This window comes from Lepisosteus oculatus, chromosome 26, assembly GCF_040954835.1.
Source record: "Lepisosteus oculatus isolate fLepOcu1 chromosome 26, fLepOcu1.hap2, whole genome shotgun sequence".
Taxonomy (NCBI): domain Eukaryota; kingdom Metazoa; phylum Chordata; class Actinopteri; order Semionotiformes; family Lepisosteidae; genus Lepisosteus; species Lepisosteus oculatus.
The window spans coordinates 11,207,397-11,220,817 of NC_090721.1; the positions used below are offsets into that span (position 1 = coordinate 11,207,397).

At 45.4% G+C, this 13,421-nt stretch overlaps 1 protein-coding gene across 6 annotated transcripts in view; it reads left to right on the forward strand.

Moving 5' to 3' along the window:
* The window catches only part of myo1cb (myosin Ic, paralog b), a 71,008-nt gene extending 58,780 nt beyond the window's left edge, over window positions 1–12,228 (forward strand). For all 6 annotated transcript variants that reach the window (XM_006641121.3, XM_015367904.2, XM_015367905.2 and 3 more), the window contains 13 exons: window positions 280–393; window positions 822–898; window positions 1,127–1,195; window positions 1,767–1,851; window positions 2,299–2,458; window positions 2,672–2,755; window positions 3,035–3,128; window positions 3,406–3,461; window positions 4,122–4,257; window positions 5,186–5,256; window positions 5,358–5,455; window positions 6,270–6,369; window positions 7,212–12,228. In XM_006641121.3, the coding sequence (XP_006641184.3) occupies window positions 280–393; window positions 822–898; window positions 1,127–1,195; window positions 1,767–1,851; window positions 2,299–2,458; window positions 2,672–2,755; window positions 3,035–3,128; window positions 3,406–3,461; window positions 4,122–4,257; window positions 5,186–5,256; window positions 5,358–5,455; window positions 6,270–6,369; window positions 7,212–7,238 (1,171 nt within the window). In that variant the 3' untranslated portion in view covers window positions 7,239–12,228. The remainder of the gene's footprint in view (window positions 1–279; window positions 394–821; window positions 899–1,126; window positions 1,196–1,766; window positions 1,852–2,298; window positions 2,459–2,671; window positions 2,756–3,034; window positions 3,129–3,405; window positions 3,462–4,121; window positions 4,258–5,185; window positions 5,257–5,357; window positions 5,456–6,269; window positions 6,370–7,211) is intronic.
* The last annotated feature ends 1,193 nt before the right edge of the window (window positions 12,229–13,421 follow it).

The following is a 13,421-nucleotide window of genomic DNA, read 5'->3' on the forward strand; positions in this document are numbered from 1 at the left end:
GAACACAGCTCTGTCTCATTGCCTTGCGGCTGTGGCCGAACATGATCATTTTCCAAGATATTTGCCGTCATGCAAGATTTTCTTAAGGTACACAGGTTTTAAAGAGATACGTAGCAACTAACAGCGCAGGTATGGAAAAATGTATTTTCCACTATTTTTAATTTCAGTAGTGTAATTGTTTTTGGCCTTTCTTAGAGAGCTTGGCACACTAGAACAAGTGAACCTGGGTGTTTTTATGGCACAGACTGGACAGTCAGTGCCCCGCTGATGTGCCTGCAGGTACAAGTCGCTGTGTCCAGAGACCTGGCCCAACTGGAATGGGAAGCTGGCAGACGGAGTGGCCACGCTGGTCAAGCACCTGGGATACAAGCCTGAGGAGTACAAGCTGGGCAGGTGAGCCTTGAAACTCTTGGCCCTGGAAGAGTAAAAGATAAGATAAGATCACTTTATTGGCCATATAGTTTTTTGCATTAGGAATTTCTCGGCTTTCTCTCCATGAGACACACAGACAGGGTCAGAACTTAGGGTCAGCCATTTATACAGTGACCCTGGAGCAGCTGGGGTGAAGGGCCTTGCTCAGGGGCCCAAGAGAGTAGGCTTCCTCTGCCGGCTGCGGGATTTGAACCGGTAACCTTCCAGCCACAGGCACAGATCCTGAGCCACAGAGCCACCGGACCGGAGTGGGATCTGCGCCTGTGGTGGAAGGTGGAAGATCAAGGTTTTGGGGGAAGATGGAAATGTAGGAAAGTGTGACTTTCAGGTGCTGTCCAGCAGGAAGGACCGTATCGGGAATTCACCGCTTCCTATCTGCGTCCCCACAGATCTAAAATCTTCATCCGTTTCCCGAAGACGCTGTTTGCCACGGAAGATGCCTTGGAGGCAAGAAAACATGGCCTGGGTGAGTGTGATCAAAAGGAGGAGAAGGGGAGTCGGGAAGGAGCCAATTCCTGTCGGATTACTCCTTTTCAAAATGTTGGTAGAGAAATATTTCCCCCAAACCCTAGAAGAGTCTGGAAAAAGTTAGTGTCACTTTCATATCAAAGCTTTGGAGAATAGGAGGGTTATGAGCCAGGAGCCTCCCTGGGCTGGTGTAGATTAGACCTGTGTGACTCTCTCTCTTCCTCAGCCACCAAGCTCCAGGCCTCGTGGAGAGGATACCAGCAGAAAACCAAGTACCGCAAGCTGAGGCAGTCCGGTAAGGGAATCGCCATCTTTTTCCCCAATGCCTGCCCTCATCCTTCGCCATGATGAATTTACAGATCCCACCTTTGTTTGAATATATTGTCCCTTAAACGTTTCTTGTCTGCACCCTGCAGTTTCTTATTCTGTTGCAAGTACTCAAATCACTTAACTCTAGGAATTGTTTGCAAGCTCTAGGGGCGACTGAAGGAGATCTGCAGGACTGCATTCCCCTGTGTCTTTGAATTAATTCCCCAAGAAGCTTTGCATCTTAGTTTTGGTTCTGTGGTGCTGAAACACTTCCACAGTTTAAAAAGGGATGTTCGCAGGCTCTATTGCAGACAACTGTTTTGCAGCAGCAGTAGTGCTCAAAATGCAGCAAAACAAGATATCAGACAGGGAGGTGTCGTCGGAGAGACGATGGGCCGGGGAGGGTACCAGTACTGTGTAGAGCTCCGTCTCATAGGGGACGCCGACTTTCAGACTCGGCACTCAGGGATCGACCTGGTGCCTCTTTGCGAAGGCCACCTGGGCTGTGGGTGCCGCAGGGCAGTGTGCCATCAGTGATGCCGTCTCTCTGTTGGCAGCGATTCTAATCCAGGCGTGGTGGCGAGGGGTCCTGGCCAGGAGGAGAGCCGCCCGAAGGAGATGGGCAGCCGACACCATTCGCAGGTACAGCGGCCCTGGTTCACCCTGAGCCGTCCTGAAGCCAGATCTGACAGCAGCACTGGCGCTGCTCTGATGATCGTATGCCATATGAGGGTACATGGTTTAGAACACCATAGGGCTGAACTAGTAAGAGACTTGTTTGTAGTCCAAAATGATGCCTTGAGTATAGATGTTGCTGGGATTCCTCTATCTGCAGTGCACTTTTATTGTGAGTGCACTCATTGTCATTACTCCTAGGTGCCCAAATGTCATGCCACACCTGTCTGATTAAGCCAATTAACTTCAGAACCACTCTTGATGTTACATGAGTAATGTCCTATGACCCTCAAACATACCAATAGGCTGTGAGGTGAATATTTGATCATCAGGTCCAATGGGTCGATCGGTTCCCCCTCTCTGAGTGCTCAGATGTCAGGGTTGTGGTCATCTTGCTGGACTCTCTCTCCCCAGGTTCATCAAGGGGTTCATTTACCGCCACGAGCCGCGGTGCCCGGAGAACGACTACTTCCTGGACTATGTGCGATACTCCTTCCTGATGAGCCTGAGGCGCAGCTTACCCAAGACCGTCCTGGACAAGAGCTGGCCCACCCCACCGCCTGCGCTGGCTGAGGTACCCCACGGCACCCCGAAAAATGAGCATAAGCTACCTCTTGTTTGAGCACAAACTGTATGAACTCCAGTTGTTTCTCAAGTCCAGAGATGACAATCAGTGCAAAATCCCTGGCCTCAAACTGGTGCCCACAATGTGTTTGTGCCTCCTGATCTGATCCCTGACTAGCGATGTTGAGGAGGTGATGGTTGGGTTGCTCTCCCCTTGCTGCAGGCCTCGGAGCACCTGAGGAAGATGTGCATGCAGAACATGGTGTGGAGCTACTGCAAGAGGATCAATCCCGAGTGGAAAAACCAGGTGGGAACCTGGGCTGTCCTGGGCAGGGGCCAGTCGGAGTCAGGCGGGGACTGTCCTGGGGGGGGTATTAGATTAGTCTGTTTGGGGTTCTTGTCCGTCATTTGAAAGCTGCATTACTGAAGTACGTTTCCAAGCTGGGAAAAGTCTCACATGACTCTGAGCTGCTCAGTGAATGATCCAGGATGCTGTGTGTTTCTTCTTTTGGTCTGTGCTGACAATCAGCTTGTGACTATTGACTGTTTTTCTTGATCTCTATCGCCCTATCCATGTCTCCCCCAGCTGGAGCAGAAGGTGGTGGCCAGTGAGATCTTCAAGGACAAGAAAGATAACTACCCACAGAGCGTGCCCAAACTCTTTGTGAGCAGCCGCTTGAGTGAGTATTGCTGGGCTCCCGAAGGATCAGCCACTCAGAAAGAGCTCTGTTCCAAAACAAACCCGCACTAATCTCACAGCTGACATTATTCCAATCTGAACTGACCTTAACGGAAGCAAAGAGCTTTCCAAACAGAATACTGAAAGTGATTTTGCACAGAATCAGCGCTTAAAGAATTTTAGCAGGCACACTGCCAAATTAAACCCCATCTTCATTTTCTCTCCTATCATCTTTTTTCCTTCCACCTCTTACAGTGTGTTGTTATTCTGTTTGCCAGGCAGTGAAGAAATAAACCCCAAAGCTCTGCAGGCCCTGGGCAACGAGAAGATGAAGGTGAGTTTGTCAAACCACAGGGAGAAAAGAGACAGTCTCCCAACACTCTTTCAAACAGACCTCTGGAGTCGGGACTGGAGGGTCGTGGGTTCGAGTCAGTGGTAGGATGCTCTTCTCTGTCCGCGTGGGTTGCAGGCCAACATTGTAAATGAGAAAAAATGTTTTGCATTTAAAACGCGGTGGTATTGTTTATACAAGAAACCTTTTGTGTGTTTATACGAGATAACAAAACACGATAATTTCTGAATAATATCGCCTACAATGTTAATATCTTGCAATGTATATCCCATACATGTCCCATACAGACCATCATTGACTTTAACAACAGAAGAATAGTGACTCTTTGTGCAGAAGAGCTCATCTAAAGGAACACGTGTACTGTGTTTTGTATAGGTGAAGTAGAACACAGTGTCATTAATGATCACTTTTTACCACGTTATCTCATGTAAATGCCAAAAGTTTCTTCTTTAAACACAATACTTTGTCATATAAATGCAATAAAATTCTCTGTGTGCTACTAAGCTTCCACACAGAACCTACTGTCAGTTCTGATCCATTTCAAGGTTCCCAAGCGCACCCTGGTATTGGCCTCAGGGACAGACCTTGCCTGACCGGCTCGGCACTCCAGACCCTATGTCTCTCTCTCTCTCTCTCTGGCAGTACGGAGTCCCGGTGACCAAGTACGACCGCAAGGGCTACAAGGCTCGAGCAAGGCAGCTGCTCCTGACGCAGAGCTGTGCCTTCATCGTGGAGGAGGCCCGAGTGAAGCAGAGGATTGACTACAGCTTGCTGAAGGGTAGGACTCGGGCCTTCGCGGAAATCGCGCGTGTCCCGTTTAAGGACTGGTCCCAGTCCTCCTGTCTGCTCCTGTCCCTCGCACACGTCTGGAACCAGGGGATTCCTGATCTCTTCCCTGCCCTGAAGGGGATTTTGGTCACGCTAGGGCTGCAGGTTAGGTTTGGGGACAGAGTGGGGGGGGGGTGGTTCTTGCAGGAGGGTGAACAAGTGTCCTCATGCCCCCTTGCAGCACAGGGTGTGAAGCTGTGCCCCAAGCATAACAGCTGGAAATTGCAAACTGCACAGCAATTTTGCAGAAGAGGGAACAGGTAATAAAGGTTTATTCTATGCTGAAAGGAAAAGAAGAAAATTTTGGCTGTGACACCTGCTGACACCTAGTGGTGAACAGCAACAAGTCTACTGGTGCAGCTCAAAGAGCTTGAATTCAGCAGAATTGTCCAATTATTTACAGTGATTTTAATTTCTTCAGCTGTCTATCTATGTATTAGGTAATCCAAATATACTAAGTGATATTTTCACAGAAGAGAAGCAACAAATTGTATCTCAGTTACCCTTAAACTTAATTCCCTGTTTTGAAGTGTGTTCACTATGTCCTCTGTGTTCAGCTGCAGTCCTGTGCTGTCAAATCCTGCACTTAACCCTGAAAAAACAGCCGAAACATTCTCTTTTCCTGTCAGTGGGGAATAAAGCTGTCCCTGTTCCTGTGCAGCCTGTGCAAGCTGACGCAGCGCCCTGCTTGAACCTCTTCAATACAGCAGAATATGCTGCTGAGGTCTGGGGAGCAGGAACACTCGGACAAGATGGGGTTCAAAAGTGAAAACTCTTGCCTATGTTGGTGTGGGTAGGGGGGAGGGTCTTCCACTCAATTTATAGAGGTTTCTCCACCTTCCTGCTATTCTCATCCCTCTGTGACCTTCCACCTGCAGGAATCTCTGTCAGCTCCCTGAGCGACGGGCTCTTCGTGCTCCATGTGCCCTGTGAGGACAACAAGCAGAAGGTAAGGAGGCAGCTTGGACTTTGTGGTATAAAGGGCGGTTACTCCATCATTGGCCTTGACCTTTGACATCTGACCCTGTTCTCCTGGCCCTGGTTGTGCAGGGAGATGTCGTGCTTCAGAGCGATCATGTGGTTGAGACCCTGACCAAAGTGGCCATGAGTGCAGACAAAGTGAACAACATCAACATCAACCAAGGAAGGTGAGAGAAATCTGTCCGACCTTTACTTGTGATGAAATGCATTTAAAAATGTCTATTCCACACACACAGGCTAAAATAAATTAATTAAAAATGGCTTACACTTATATAGTGCTTTTCTGGACACTCAAAGCCCTTTACAGATAATGGGGATCCCCTTCACCACCACCAGTGTGCAGCCCCACCTGGTGGATTAAACTGAAATAAAAATGTTCAATGTATATTAAATTAAGCGCATGTAACGTAGTATAGTCCGGGGGTGATCCAGTAAAGGCCTGAGCATGGTGGTCGAGCCGGGGTCACGTCACTCTGGCTCTGTCCAGAGTATAATTCGGCCCATTGTGCACTGAGGGACAGGGTGGCAGTGGTCTGCCAGGGTCCTGGCCTTTAGGACACAGGGTGCCCAGCAGCTCCAAGGTGCCAGCAGGCACGCAGTGCTATCAGTGAGGGCAGGGCTGGAGAGAGTGAGAAGTGAAATTAATTGTACAGAGGAAGTGAAATTGGAATTATACTTAAAACTGTACAAGCTGTACTATTTATTAATCTCCATATTATTTTTGCACTGTTTGCCGTATTACCTTTGCGCTATTTATGTCCTGTTTGTATACTTTTCTCTCTTTGCGTATTTGCACTGGCACCATACTGTTGTTCACACTGTTATTGTTATTGCATTACTGTCTATTGTCTTGTCTGCTGTTGAGAAGCACTTTTCACTATGCTATGCACCCGTGTAATTATATCGAGAAATAAAGTTGAAGTGAAAGTGGGAGAGGCAGCACGAGAGGGTAAGGCTGTAACTTTCCTCTCTGCTCCACAGTATCAAGTTCACGGTGGGCCAGGGGAAGGAGGGCATCATCGACTTCACCTCCGGCTCAGAGCTGCTCATTGCCAAGGCCAAGAACGGGCACCTGTCTGTGGTGAGAGAGGGGGCCCAGCTAGGGGGTGGGAGGGGAGTGTGCCTGCTCACTGCACAGCATAGACGCGAGACACCCACTTTTCAAGTGCAGCGAACACCTTGGAGATTATAGGAGAGTTACTACAGTGTGAAGATCAGTAGTTGCTCAATTAAAGAAACAGGAAATGACTGTGGTGTCTCGGTTTTGTGTTGTCACGCTTGGCTCCATGCTGGCACCTAGTGGTGATGCAGAAAACGGCAACAAGTACTGGTGCAGCTCACCAGGATTGTCCAATTATTTTTCAGTGATTTTAAGATTTGAATGTCTTATGCTCTGGTGAACCTGTCTTTTTGTGTATTAGCATATGGGGATTACCTAAGTGATATTTTCAGAGAGAAGCAACAAATTGTATCTCAATTACCCTTAAACCTCATTCCCTGTTTTGAAGTGTTCAGTACGTCCTCTTTGTTCAGCTGCAGTCTTGAAGTGTGCTGCCAAATGACGTGCTTAACTCTGTTGTGTCTTGAGTAAAACTGAACAAGTTTGTCTTGTTGAGTGTCTGCTTCTAAATCCTCTGCAGTGATCAAGGTCAGCCTGGAGGACTGTCTCTCAGGTCTCCTTATATGAATTCACAGTAGTTGCTGCAAATGACTGGTTCCCATTCCCCTGGCAGGGCCATCAGTTCACTTCAGTGTTTATTTTGCTTTGAGAACATCAAATTGCACAGAAATGTCTTTTTTCAGCCACATCAGAATACACATAAAATCCTGAATGCATTGAATGGCCAGATGAATAAACAAGGTGACACCACGGTGCTGTGTTCCTGTATCTGAGCTCATTGTGATTTAAATTGCTGTTTTTAGACTGCTCCTCGGCTCAACTCCAGATGATGACTGGGATCGACCAATCGAAAGAGGCAGCAATAAAGAAAAAAGGATACCTACCAGAACCCATCCTCCAATTAGATTACAGCTGTCACAGCCAGCTCTGCCACTCATTGGCTGAAAATGCTAGTGATTTCTCCGCCTTACCCAATCAGATCTATTTTTGCTTCTTTACCAGCACCAAAGGCTTGTGCTTCCAAATATGACAAAAATGTAAAGTGTTTTATTTTTTTTAATTAATATTATTATTATTATCATTACTATAATTATTGCTTCATATTAGAAATACACTAAAAACCAAACCAAGGTGTGATCGTCAATGAAACCTCACACTACACAGGCTTGATGCAAGTCTAAAGAAAGAGGACAGATGTTAAAGGTGCACCTGTCTCTCGATCGGATCGTCAGATCAGCCCCTTCCCACAGGAGCAGGAGAAATGCACCTGCCATCAGCCCTGCAGCCAATCAGACTCTTTTTAAAGGACCTTCAGTACTTGATTAGCAGTGATCTTGATCAGATGGAAATAAACATGGGCAGGCAGCATGTGCAGGAGCTGGAGTCGGATTTGCTTCTTCTGTGGCTCTGCCCCTGTATTACTCCTGTGCGTGTCGCCGTCAAAGAGCTGTGGACTCAGATCTGGGTCGTGTCCCGCCAAGGACTGTCCACAGGTCCAGGGATGAGGAACTGGACACGCTGAAGGCAGACCCTCCTCATCCCTCTTGGGGAAATTCTGTTCCTTGGTCTTCTGTTCCCCCAAAAAAACACTGTCAGAGAGACCAGCGCACCTGGACTGGGGTTCCCACCTCCTCCAAGGGGGTGAATCCTTCGGAGTCTGGACATGGACAAAAGCCTCGTTTTTATGTTTAACCCCAACTCCTACAGAGTCCAGTCCAGTCTAATCCAGCCCACTAGCTGTGCTATACATCATTCTATTACTCATTATTCACTCATTTCTCACAGCCACAGAATACTGTAACATGCAATTATATACCATTATTAATCCTGCTGAACACAGCAGCATGATGTATATCATGGCACTGTCTGCTGGTGGTGGTAGTTCAGGAATATGAATCCTCTGTGATCATAAGTCAGAGTGTGCTTGGACAGACCTGCTTGGATTTAGCTTTATGTGGGTAAGAAGCTCAATGAAAGTACATTTGTCTGGTTACCAAAGCCCATCTCCACACCTGCTGGCTCCTCAGAGTGCTGAATGCTGAGGACTTTTTGGATAGCTGGCATGTTTAGTCTTGCCCATATTTAGGGTTCTTCATTGTTAGCCAATAATAATCTCCATCTGTCTGTCCATGTGTGAGAAACACAAGCTTGGTGTTTCTTTGATGCAGAATATATGTTCTGTGATTGTAATATCATTGCCCCAGATTACTATTGTGCCTTGCCCAGAGAGAGACATGCTTCTTCTCGAGATTTTTAAAATCATTTTAGTTAGGTTTCTGTGTGCGAATGCAGTGTCGTTCTGCGTCCCTCAGGTGTCAAAGAGATGAGAGAGCTGGAGAATCAAGTAGACAGACCCTCCCCCCACTCAGGCCACCCAGGATGTCGCTCATCATATAAGCAAAGCCAAAATTTTACCAAGTAGCATCCAGTTTTACTAAAAGATTTTAATAAAAGATTTTTAATGCCTTTAATAATTTTTATTCTTTCATTGCAATATTCTGCCCTTGAGGCTGTTAAAAAATAAACTCGTTTAGCCTCTTCTCCTTTCAGACTTCCCCTCTTGTCCAGACCTTGGTGTCTGCCTGTAGATCAGAGACTCTCAGGGGTTGAGCCTCCATGGTCAGATTATTTTAGGGAGTTAAATACCATTTTTGCTTAACTATCCCAGTATCCATCTGCGAAATCCAGGATTGTGGGAGTAACGTGGTCTGGATAGAACAGAAATGCTACTGCTTTATAGAATGAACTTGTGGAATGGACAACACACTGGTGTCAAAACTATTTTAAATCCTTAATCTTTACTGGTAAGATTAGTGTATTAATACAATGAATTATATTTACAATGGGAGAAACATGGCTTTATCAACTCCCCAGTTCAAAAGCAAATGCACTTGATTTCGAATGATTAAAGAACTCAGGTAATATGGCTGTATGTCTGGCAGTTCAGTACTGGTCAGTGCTGTTTGGACACACTCGGTATGTCTGGCAGTTCAGTACTGGTTTGCAGAGTACTGATCAATGTTGTACGTGGCTGAAATTCTGCAGACATTTACTGGGATACAGGGTGTTCAGTAAGAGACCAATGGAAAGTGAGGCAATCAAAATGGATCCACTGCCCCTGTTACAAACCTGTTTGGGACAGCAGGGTGATGTAGGAGACAGCTGACCAGAGAGGAACAACTTCTGAGCGTTTTCATTTTTTTCTAACGTCTTTTTGTTTTTGGTTTTATCTAAAAACATTGTTAAATGCACTGTTTTTCCAAGTAACACATCTGTGTGCTTCACAAAAGATTTTTTCAGTAATGTTTCTTATTTTTCATTAATCATATTAAAAATGAAAAAAAAAACAGTACAGTTGGAAATCTGTTTTAATACTTTGATTGTAAAAGGGAGTGAAATGATGATTTATAAACCATAGGATAAATAGAAATTATTAAAAAAGCCATAGAAGATTTGGGTAAATATATGTAAATAATGACTTTAGTCTTTAAATAGCCTTTTTAATATGTGCAATATCAATGTAATTGGTTGGACATTTAATTTTTTGGCACAGTTTGATTTCTTGCAGAAGGTCATGAAGGTGGATAATGTGTTCTTAATGCTTCCAGTTTGCGTTATTGCTATCTTTGTATGAAGAAGCTTCAAAAATAAATGTTCTTGTTGGCCACCTCCTGCTCCTCTGCGCTGTGGCAGGGCTGCTCTCTGAAAGGCAGCATTCCTGGTTTCCGTGACAATCGCTCAGGGGTGGGAAATTGGGCAGCTGCTTTTTCATATGCTTTTGGGATTGGGGTGCAGGAACACAAGTTTAGTTTTAGTCACCCAGGCTGAAGAATTCCAAGTTTCAAAAACCTGGTACATGTGATCATCTCATTAGCTCATTGTACGTTTCATTTTCAACATGACCAGCTCCTGTCCCTTCCTACCCTAATTGCAAGACACCCTAGCTGACCAGCCCCTTCACCCTGATCACAGACAACAGTGTCCACCTTGTTGACCAGCCCCTTCACCCTGATCGCAGACTGCAGTGTCCACCTTGCTGACCAGCACCTGCCCCCCGACCCTGATCACGGACAGCAGTGTCTATACTTGCTGAAAATCATGTGTCTGGTGAATACCGGTGAATGACGCATCACGGCGCATGCAGGTAACTATTGCATTGTGTGATCTAATCAGCGTGATTGTATTTCACTGGGAAAGGCTCAGGACTGGGGCACAGGGTTGTCTGAAAGAAAGCAGCCGTTAGTAACTTGCAGTTGCCTAGTTATACGATGATTTGGGATCTGGATTAAAACAGCTCTTTTTAAATTTACACAGGCTTTTTCTTGTCAGTACAGTAATTATGACCTCCTAATTCAAGGGTCTGGGAGTTCCTGGAAGCTGCAGGGTCTGTACAGTTCTGTACCAGTCCAGTCCAGCTCTGATACATGCTGGATGTTTTTAACTGCACAATGGCAACACTTCTACCATGTTCTGAGCAGTTGTATCCATAACCTTCCCTTTATATGAAGTGAATGTTTTGGGTGCTTAACTGTTAAAGACCTTAAGAAACATTCTGTATAAATAACAAAGGACCACTTACTTTGCTGGTCTGGCTGTTGAAATTTCAGAAGATGCTTGGTGTACCAGGAGCAGAGACTGAGCCCCTGAGACTGTCCTAGTTCTTTCCAATGTCTTCGTTTGTTGTGGTTCAGATTGGTCAAGTTGACCTTCTGGGGTTCCTTACATCTGAGCTCTGAGTTACGGAATCAAACTACATAACAGTTTTAATTGACTAAAACTGCTGTCTTTCTCCAAGACCTACCAGGAAGGGTCTGGAAGACCTGAGGAGACCAACGTGTTCTAGAGACAAAGTTTGAGTCTTGCTAAGGCTGGAGTAAGTCCATACAGGTGCAGACTGGGGCCTGGTGCCACGACATTTGCTTCTCCCCAGTGGGAGTGCTGAGCTTGTACCCTCTGAATGGTGGTTGGGTCAAGGAGTTGAGAAATTCAGCCTCACAGTTTCACTTTTAATGACAACGAGAGTTCGACCCTGTACTTGTGTCAAAACACAGCTGGGAGCTCTGTGCACCTGATTCCTGGAAACTTGGAACATCACAAGCTGGGGTTCCTAGGAGTTACTCCACAAAGCTTTTCCTGCACACCGTCGTATCAAAAGCTCAAGTCATGCCTCAGTCACATCAGCCTGCAGTTAGGTTCGGTGGCCAATCATTGAAGCGCACAGGCAACCTGACTTGTTTAACACTTTCCCAGGGTGCATAGCATCAAAGCCGACTAGCCAAACAATGCTCAAATCTCATTGTTGTCTACTGTAACTGTTTACGCATTTATTTATTGAGTTTTCTGATATTCTGCTGGTAGGAGGTATGATTTGGGAAAAGTGTACAAAACTTGGAGCCAATCGTTAATGCCAAGTGCATGCTCATATCTTTCTGATATCCTTTTTTTTCCCTAAGAATGGGACTTGCTGATGTGCCTTGTGTTTTAAAACAATTTTTACAGGACAACTTCTCTTTCTAAAGCTGTGTGGCTGTTCGCAGATTTTTTTTTTGCCGCACTGCGCGTTAAAGGGATCTTGGATTACGCTGACTGTTCCGCTCCTTTAACTACCTTCCTGATGATGTCATTTATTTCAAGAGGGGGAGATGAGCCTGCAGCGGGTTTGGTAAAACAAGTTTTTTTTTTTCTTTTCCAGCCTGTGTTGCACCAGTTTCTGTTATCTAATTAAAAAAAAACAAAGACGATGTATCAGTTCTGAATTGTATACACATTCTTGTATAATCAGAGGAATACACTGAAAACAATAAAACCTTTTAAAACCAACCCTGTGTGTGGTCCGTGGTCTGGTTGTGCAGTGCTGGCCGAAGCACAGTCCCTCTGGAAGGCTTTTCCATGGCCTTCCTCAAGGGATCTGAAAACCTGTCATCCCCCTGGTTTAAAAGGCAGCTTCCACTTGGTCTCTCACTCAGCCTGAGACCCCTTCGGTCTGCTCAGTATCAGAAGTCTCCTATTAACAGCTTGTTAATCACTGAATGGATCATAAGCAGAATCAATGCAGAAGTTATGGAGCTGGTTGGATCTCACAATCTGGAACAGTGCACAATGGAAGAATTGTAAGGCAATTAGATAGCCCTGCTATCTGGAATATAAGTGTACACTGTTTATACTGCACATTACAGCATGCCTGCTATCTAGAATGTGTATACAGTATATATGTTTACAGTGTATAGCATACATTTACTGTATAGACTTATATGCCAGATGGTAGGCATGCTGTAATGTACAGTAGATACTGCATACACTTGAAGCACACCTGCTATCTGGAATATGAGTGTAGACGGTATGTACTGCACATTACCATACATGGTTTGGCTTATTCAAACAGCTGTTCAGTCTTCCACAGTGCGGTTTGAAGATGAGGTCATAAGCAACCTCTCTGTAGATGTACTGTAGCTTTAAAAAAGTTAGACCTTTTTATAGATCCATTTGTTCACATTGCTGCTTGCTTTTAAGGGAGGTTGGTTATGTGTAATGGGGTTTGAACTGGATATTTTTACAGCTGTTAACAATCAAGCAGTTTTCTCTTTCTGTCGTCTGTATTAATCGTGGCATCGTGCTTAGTAAGTAACACAGTCTAGTATTAATGTCCTGGTCCAGTTTTGAAATTAACGTCTCGCCCTAAGAAAGGAGCTCCGGTTGGCTGTAAGTTCTTTTTTCATTCCAAAAGAGCTTTTATCTACCAATCCAACAAGTTATTAACTGAACTGGACTCGTTCCTCTGAAGCAGGCAAAGGTTGCATGAGGCGGACTGCAGCTTTTAACTAAAATCCGATCCTAGATACTTTGTTAACCGTGGTTAAAAGGAGACATTACAGGAGTTTTAGAAAGAGCACTCATAGTAAAACTGAATGAGCGGTCGGATATATCGAGAATCCTCCGTGTTTAAAGTCTGCTCACACTCCACACGCCCGAGAATGAATGAAGCCCTTCGCTGGGTCAGCTGACTGTGTTTTGGG